This window comes from Thermobia domestica, chromosome 11 (assembly GCF_964235325.1).
Source record: "Thermobia domestica chromosome 11, izTheDome1.hap1.1, whole genome shotgun sequence".
In the NCBI taxonomy this organism is placed as follows: domain Eukaryota; kingdom Metazoa; phylum Arthropoda; class Insecta; order Zygentoma; family Lepismatidae; genus Thermobia; species Thermobia domestica.
This window is the reverse complement of record NC_137464.1, coordinates 185,212,970-185,222,556: the sequence shown is the minus strand read 5'-3', so window position 1 is coordinate 185,222,556 and position 9,587 is coordinate 185,212,970. Positions and strand designations below refer to the sequence as shown.

At 36.6% G+C, this 9,587-nt stretch overlaps 1 protein-coding gene across 1 annotated transcript; it reads left to right on the top strand.

Moving 5' to 3' along the window:
• The first annotated feature begins 275 nt into the window (after nt 1-275).
• On the top strand, nt 276-755 carry LOC145665382 (uncharacterized). The gene has a single exon (XM_081732684.1). It carries the CDS (start codon nt 276-278, stop codon nt 753-755), a length of 480 nt encoding a protein of 159 aa, XP_081588810.1.
• The last annotated feature ends 8,832 nt before the right edge of the window (nt 756-9,587 follow it).

Below are 9,587 nucleotides of genomic sequence, written 5' to 3'. Positions count from 1 at the left end.
GTGTTCGTGGAAAATAGTGAACAACAACCATGTAGTAACATAGTAGGCCGAGGGAGAAGTCGGATTGTGATGGTGACCAAGATGGCGGCCATCTTGAATTCACGTCAAGATTTTTAAATGGGAACATGGTCATGCGTCACATCATTTTAGGCTAGAATTTAAAGACAAACACAATTGTGAAATCGGTTTGTTGATATCTTAATGTGTTCAAAAGTTACAGGCATTTCAAATTGCTAATTTTACCGTACTTTTTCTGTTGTTGCAAGTGAATAGTTATGCCGCTAACGACAGCAGAGAGGATAGAGTTGATCAGGGCATGGGGAGGAAGGAGTGCAAGGGCTGTAGCAGCTGAATTCAATGCCAGGCACCCTAATCGACATTCTGTGTCCCATGTTAATGTCACCCAAGTCTTCCGGAAGTTCATGGATACTGGTTCCATAGCAGATAAACCCAGGTGTGGAAGACCCACGACCGAAACAGATGAAACCACATCAGTAGCAGTGCTAGCAGCATTTGCTACATCACCACACCGCAGTACCCGTCGTGTGTCTATGGAATGTGGTGTCAGTCGTACATCCATCAGACGTATCTTACAGAAAGGCAAGTGGCATCCGTACAAATTGCAACTTCAACATCATCTGTTTGAAGATGACCCTGATCGTCGTGTGGAATTTTGCGATTGGGCCCTTGCACAGTTGCAAACGGATCCCATATTCCACACACAGATTTTATTTTCCGATGAGGCCAATCTCTAATGTCACTGGGGAAGTGAATAAGCAAAACTGTCGCTATTGGTCCCCGACAAAATCCTCAGTGGGTTGGCCCTTGCAAAATGGTAGGTACAGGCAAATTAATCGTGTGGTGTGGTCTATGAAGCACCAAATTAATTCGTCCATTCATCATTCCTGGTACCCTCACTGCTGAACGGTATTTGGATATGCTGCGGGATCTCATCCTCTCTTCCATATTGTCCGAGGACGCCACATTTCCGCTCTTTTTCCAGCAGGATGGTGCTCCTCCGCATTACGGATTACCAGTCCGTACCTATCTGGATGAACCATTTCCTGGACGTTGGATTGGGCGCCGTGGTCCCATTGAATGGCCTGCTCGATCACCAGAGATGACGCCCTTGGAATTTTATCTGTGGGGTCATCTGAGGGCAAAGGTATACGCCGAAAAGATCCGGGATCTTGAACACCTGGAAGAACGTATATTTGAAGCCTGTGCCGATATTTCACCAGAAACTCTTTGAGGGTCATGGACAATTGGGTTGAACGACTTACCTTGTGCATAACTCGGGATGGCGGCCACGTACAGCACATGCTCCGCCATGCGTGACAGGTAAAATTAGCAAGTTGAAATGCCTGTAACTTTTGAACACATTAAGATATCAACAAACCGATTTCATCATTGTGTTTGTCTTTCAATTCTAGCCTAAAATGATGTGACGCATGACGATGTTCCCATTTTAAAATATTGACGTGAATTCAAGATGGCGGCTTTCAAGATAGCCGCCATGTTGGTCACCATCACAACCCGACTTCGCCCTCGGCCTACTATGTTACTACATGGTTGTTGTTCACTATTTTCCACGAACACGGATTTTGCAAGGGGTGGTAAGGGGTTTATGGCCCACCCTATATATATACATAGGGTGGGCCATACTATATATATATATATATATATATATATATATATATATATATATATATATATATATATATGTAAATTGAAAGTGACTATGTTTGTGATTCTTAATTCTTGAACCGCCCGACAGATCTTTACCAAATTTTCAACGTAGATGCGTTCTGGCCTGGGAGTGCTTTTAGCTATATACTTTCACAGTAGAACTTAGGGTTGGGGGAGGAAAGGACAGAAAAAACTAGATAACATTTAATAACTCTTGAACCACCACACCGATCTTGATCAAATTTTCCATGTAGATGAGGTTTAGGACTGGGATAATTTTTATCATTTTTATTTTGAAGGAGCAATGTAGGGGAGGGGGTGGAGGGGGAAATATATAAAAATCAATAAATATAAAAATAAAAGTGACTATGTTTGTGAAATAATAACTCTTGAACCACCCGATCGATCTCAATCAAATTTTTAACATATATGAAGTTCAAACCTGGGAAGTGTTCTATCATTTTATTTTGACAGTAGATTTTAGGTTTGGGGGAGAGGAGGAGGGGAATTATATGTAAATAAATAAAACTTAATAACTCTTGAACCACCTGCCCGATGTCGATCAAACTTTCAACATAGATAATGTTCGGGCCTGGGATATTTTCTTCATATCACTTTTACAAAGCAAAGAATGACAGGGGAAAGGGGAGATATAAGTGAAAAAGTAAAAATAAAAGTGACTGTATTTCTGACTTCACCACGTTTAAACCACTCGACCGATCTTAACGAAATTTTCAACGTAGATGAGGTTCAGGTATGAGGTGTTTTTTTTTTTATCATATCACTTTAACTGTAGAACTTAAGGTTGAGGGAGGGGAGGGGAGAAATCTATAAAAATATATCAAACTTAATAACTCTTGAACAACACGACCGATCTCGATCAAAGTTTGAACATAGATAAGGTTCGGACCTGGGATATTTTCTTCATTTCACTTTTACAGTGCAACGAAGTCGAGGGGGAAAGGGAAGATATATGTAAAAAAAAGAAAGAAAAAGAAAAGAAAGAAAGAAAAAAAGAAAAAGAAAAAAGAAAAGTTGCTGTCTTTGTGATTTCATCATGATTAAACGACCCGACCGATCTTTAAAAATATCAACATAGATAAGGTTCGGACCAGTAGTGCTTTTTATCATATCACTTTAACGGTAGAACTTAGGGGAGGGGGAGGGGAGAAATATATAAAAATAAATTAAACTTAATAACTCTTGAACCACCAGACCGATCTTGATCAAACTTTCAACATAGATAGGGTTCGGCCCTGGAATGGTTTCGTCATTTCACTTTTACGGTGCAACCTAGGGGAAGGGGAGGGAGGAGATATATAAAATTCAATTTATATACGACTGAAAGTGACTATATTTGTAACTTAATAACTCTTGAACTATCCGACCGATCTCAATCACATTTTCAAGATACACGAGGTTCGGATCTGAAAACATATCTGCAATTTCACTTTAACGGTAGATTCAAGGGGAGGGGGAGGCGACGTATAAATAAAAACTAATAAAATCTAATAACTTTTGAACCACCCAACAAATCTCGATGAAATGCTTAACATATATGAGTTTCGGGCCTTGGGAATTTTCTTTTATCGTTTCTTGACTAGCCAACGTAGCGGAGGAGGAGGTGGAGATATATTTTAAAAAATAAAATAAAAATGACTGCCTTTGTGACTTCATCACTCTTGAACCTCCCTACCGATCTCAATCAAATGTTCAACATGAATGAGTTTAGGAACAGGGATTGCTTTAGACTATTCAGTTGAACGATGCAAGATAGGGAAGGGAGAGGGAAGAGATATTTCAAAATGATCAAAAATAACGGATATTAGTGTTTAATCAATAGTTTTCGGGGTCGATAAGAGAAACAGTGACACTTCTGATGCTGTTTTGAATCCAAGTTCAGCTCTGATAGTTGGGGAGGGGGAGGGTATAACGTAGGAAAGGTGGATAAACACTTAAAAATGATTGAAAATGACTAATGTTAGTGTCGAATCCATAGTTTTAGGAGTGGCTGAGATTAACAGTGATTTCTGATGCCGTATGTAGCAGCAAGGAGGGAGGGGGAGGGGGAGCTATATATAATAATGATCGAAAATGACCAATATTAGTGTCTAATCCATAGTTTTCGGATCATTCAGATGAACAGTGACATTTTCGATCCGGTTTAAATCTAAAATCAACCCTGCCACTTGGGGGAGGGGAAGAAAGATATATATAAAAATGATCGAAAATTGCCACTATCAGTGTAGAATTTATAGTTTTCTGGATACCTTATATGAACAGTGGTACTTTCGATCCCGTTTAGATCCAAATTCAAACTCACAACTTGCAGGACGGGGAGAAAGAGATATTTAAAAATCATCGAAAATAATCGATATTAGTGATGAATCCACATTTTCTGAGGCGCTGAGATGAACGGTGACACTTTCGACGCCATGGCCTGCGAACATGGGGCTGGGGGAAATATATATACATATATATACATATATATATATATATATATATATATATATATATATATATATATATATATATATATATATATATATATATATATATATATATATATATAAATTGTCAAAAATAACAGATACTACTATTGAATCTATAGTTCTTGCGGTCGACGAAATGAACAGTGACACTTGTGATGGTGTTTAAGTCCATTTTCAGCTCTGACACTTGGGAGACGAGGAGGAATGACATACATTAAAATGATCCAAAATGTGCAATATCAGTGTGCATTTAAATTGTTTATTTCAACCCAGCGAAACGGGTAATATATGCTAGTAGATGTGTATATATATATATATCAAATTTTGAACATAAATGAAGTTCGCGCCTAGAATGCTTTTTATCTTCTCACTTTGACGGTGGAACTTAGGGAAGGAGAAGAGGGAGATATTAGTGTCGAATCCATAGTTTTCGGGGTCGTTGAGATAAACAATGACATACTCGATGATGTTTAAATCTAAATTCACCGCCTTGCCCTTTATGTAAAAAATGAAATGTATTCTTCCCGTGCGAAGAAAGGGCAATCTGCTAGTAACAAACTAAATTATAAAACTAGATTTTTTAGGATTTTTTTTCAAAACAGCCCTCTACTTCTTCCCTTTCGTACATTATGCCCAAGCATAAAATGTTTTAGAAGTTCTGTTATACTGCAATATTCAAAAGAGAAACAGATTGTACATTTTACTGTATTAAAATGTGAATGAATTTAAACTGTAATCTTTCACTACGCAAATTCTATTTTCTACTTTTCTTTTTTTTATTTGTAGTCAAAACTACGGTACTTTTTTCGCAGGTATCATTGCACCAAAGAAGTCAACTCACACATAGCTTCTTTGAGATGGACCTCTTGGATGTGGATGGCATAACCCTCAAATTGAAATTTTTCAGAATTGAACTTCGGAGTTCAAGTGTCATGAGTAGGGATGGCCAAACTTTTCCGGATTCCGGATTCTGAAAATTTATTTTCCACAATCAGAAATTTCACTCCGGATTTCGGAAAAAATCTGAATTCACAAAAATCCGGATTATGGAAAAATCCGGAATTTAGAAAATTCTGAAATTCCGGAATTTTCAGAATTTAGAGAATTCTGAAATTTTTCCCACATGGGATGTTTTCGAATTCCGAAATTTTACCAAAATGGGATTTTTCCGAATTTTTCGTAAATCGGAATTTTTCAAATTCCAGAATTTTTTATTTTACTTTTCGGATTTCGCGAAATAAAAATTCCGGAATTGTCCATTCCTGGTCATGAGTATTTCATTTATGTTTTATTGTTGCTTCTAAGACATTGAGTTTATTTTTGGAGTTATACCACTTACGCCGTATCCAGGCGGTCTAAATGTAAAGTGATATGCCACATTCTATTTTTATTATTTATTTATAACTAATGTGTTATTGTCAAGCTAGAAACAGCAATTTCTGGAAATATTTGACCCTTAGAATTAATAGTTTTTTTTTCTTTTGGTGAAAATTGGGTATTTTTGCTTAAAGAAGTGTAACTTAGTCCATAATGGCAACAGTGTAATGATTTATACCTCATTGGATTTGTCGAAAATCACGCTTTCATATTCCGTAATACCGAGACTCATATGATATTCCACAGAAAAGCAGTGTTGCAAAAAATAGGGAAAAGTCACCTATTTTTACAAAAAAATTGTAAAAACAATGGCTGCAACACTGCTTTCATGCTAGAGAAAAATACTGGAGAGTGTGCGCTGGACTATTGCCAATATATCCTACAAGAATCGGAAAATTCTAGCGACCAAGTACTAAGAAAAAAATAATACTTGAAACCGTGATATTACAGGGTTATTTTCGCACGTAAATTATGTTGCAATGAATGTTTATGTGTAACTCGAGATATTGTAGCAGGGTAACAATTGGTACCTTGTTGGATTCGTCAGAGACCATGCTTTCATATTCCGTAACATAGAGACTCATATGGGGTCTCTGAGGATATCGGTGTTGCCAAAGTAGTGAAAAATCACCTATCGTTAGGAAACACATACATGAAACAAATGGCTGGCAACACTGCGATTACTTATTTCACAGCTTGGTAACACTGAAAAGATAAGATAAACATCGCTGTATCGTAAAACGAGTGCCAACTATCTGAAAGTCCTCATGTGCTTTTCTGCTTTGATCTGCGTAAAAGCCTGTTTGTAAGAAATGAGTCACAGGTTTATTTTTACCTAATCAATAATCACCTTTTTGGGCTAGTGAACCACAAATTCAGAGGGGGAGGGGGTGGAGACGAGAGGGTGCTTGGATTCAAGGGTGATAATGTGTTCCTGCCCGTGAAGGCGAACAAAGAAGGTATCTTTCCTTCGTTACTTTTTTGTTTTCTGTTCGTCAGTGAGAAGGAAGAAAATCAATTACTGTTCAATTGATTTTTCTAAAACCTTCCTTCGACAGATAAGGTTATAGAAGAAATGTAATTTGTTTCTTCTCTTTTGTAGATGAAGGTCAACTACTGGACTTCACGAAAAAATACACATAATACGAATCTAAGCATAAATCCCTTCAATCTTTGTTGTGAAAAATATCACTACAATTATTTTTCGTATAAATTCGTATAGTGGCAACACTTCGTAGAATCCTGAAATAGAAGTGCCAAGAAATCTACACGTTGCCAGAAACCTGTTTGATAAGGAGAAACCAACGAAACGTTCGCCTTGCCGTTACAACCTCTGCAATAAATTCGAGGGTCCATTTATTCATTTTGCATACATAGCTATTATGTATGGGTAAAACTTGCCGAAAATACCACATAATTGCAATTGAAATTACATATAAATTGTCTACGTTAATTAAGTGTTCAGTTATATACGTGCTAGCAATGCCAGAAAAGAAAAATGTTATAAAGGATGAAAATATGAAATTCATTTTTCTGACAAACTAATGGCGATCGATTTAACGAAAATTCGAATGATCAGCTACTCTGGCATGTGGAATGCAATCAAACAAGAAACAAAATCTGCTCCCATCAGAACGTTTGCTTTAGAAAGACACACGGTTTTTAAATGTTGCAAAATATCAAGTTGAAATGCGTTTTCAATCTTAAGAAAACAATTTATTCTAGCGAAATTAAGACGTATTATGTTGTAATTGTACTTTTTTCACGTATTAGTTTTCTTGCAATTTAGTACTTAGCAATGAAAATCTCGACAAATTCAGCTTTGCACTTCAAACTGACATACAAATATATTATTAATATTCTCCCACCTGTCAGCACGTAATTTGTTCACAAAAATGAAGCCGATAAAAAGAAAAGTAATGGATTCAACACTAAACCTGACGAAAAAGTTATCTTCACTCACCCCGTTATCTAGTGGCATCTTTGTTTCTTTTCTCGCAAAATATTGTTGAGGCATGTCATTGATTTTATTCAAAAAGAGATTATTTTGGTAAAGGAAAGTATATTTAATAAATTGAATGTTAAGAAACTAAGTGTTATCATGTAACGTAAACACGTGTGTGTGTTTATGTGTTGACATCAATGTTGTGTGTATGTAATGAATGTTCTACGGCTAGACGCTTGGTCGTCAATTCGTAAGATATTGTAATTTGTATTTGTAATGTTTTTGAATTGTCATCAGATTGTCACATTGTAACATTGACACACTTTGACTGTGATATAATCGTTGAGTTCGCAGAAATTTGTAAGTCTGAGAATTTGATCACGATGTAATTCGGGTGAAACCAACGTTTTACCAATAGCTGAGATATACAGAAAGTCGACGACAATGGATTCCAAGATGTCTGGAAGATTCGTATAAAACCTTATAGTTTTTAGAGATTGGGGTCAGTCTCAGGAGACCAGTCTTAGAGCATTTGTCTCAGAGTTCAGTCTAAGAGATCATCGTACATCGAGTATTCACATAGTTACTCATGTCACAGTAGTTACTTATCTGTAATTCGAAGTCCAGTATTAGATCAGGAGATCTAATAGTTCAGCAGACCATTATAGTGGATAATGGTACACAATAGTCGACCATTGTAGACGATTGGCAGCAATATAAAGATCGTCCAGAACATCGATAGCAGTTCCAGTCATCAGTTGTATAAAGGTACGTGTATCTCAGCTATGTTTGAGTTCATCGTGGTTAACTTCCTAGCTGCTTAAAGATATGTGATCTTGCGTTTATATTCAGTCGACGATCAATCATAATAGTACACAAGCTTTAATGAAAATACAAAGTTTTAGTTCAAAGTCAATTAATGTGGTTTCTTTCCGTCATCCTGTACCTACTCATTCTAGATGGTGAGTAGCAGCGATCTTCGACCGTCATTTTACATCTCATCCCCATGCTATATAGGCACGACGGTGGAAGGTTGTTATGGTGGAGATGCTTTCGGTTCGAGACCCGGGATGTGTATTCTAGAGGAGTTCGCACCAGTTTTATGGTGGAGATATTTTGGTTCGATTCCCGAACAGTGCTAAAAGTAGGTCGCACCAATCTTATGGTGAAATTAGCTATGACTCGAATCCCGAAATGGAATAATTTTAGTGTTAAGAATATATTTTAATAGGTTATGGTTAAGTTTGGTTTATATTTAAGTTATTTAGTATGTTAAGAGTTTGTATTATAATCGTTCACCACTCAAAGATGAGATTTGGTTCGGATCTCGAATAACTAAGGCAATTGACTCAAGTAGAATAAGTAATACGTTAATCCTCACCACCCACCCTCACTTCGTAATTAAAGTTGAATTAAGTATTAAGTTAAATGAATGAAAGAACTGTGTTGACTAGAGCACAGAAAGCGAGTAAGGGAATAAATATTGATGTGAATTTATTTGGTGTGAGGACACCAGAAAGACAAAATACTTATTGTAGTCACGATAAAGTCGCGAGTCCTAAAATTGTTGTGAGTAAAGAACCAGTTTTTAATTTCCCAAGTAGTCCGGTGACGAAATCTGTATCGGAAGACTTTCCGTCAATCATAACTTTAGATCCAAAATTAGTAAATAGTGAAAATAAGAATTTTACGATGGCGTCTAACATTACGTTTTATGCAGATATTAATAAATTGCCTAAATTTGATCTCAAGAACGATAATGACATCGTGTCGTTTTTCGATGAATTTGACGATGCTTGTCAAATGGCAGGCATCGCCGAAAGCAAACGAAAGGAATTACTGCCCAATATTTTCAAAGGAATAGGGAGGCAATGGATTAAATTGTTCCTGAAAAGGAAAAACACGGCAGAAATACAGTATAAACAGTTGCAGTCGGAAATAATAGACGAGTTTACGAAATCTAATGTAACAATAGATATCGAAGATAAGATTAAGGAACGGTTACAGCATGAAGACGAAGCTGTAATTAATTACGTTTATGACATGCTCGTTCTTTGTGAACGACTAGATTCAAAAATGAATGA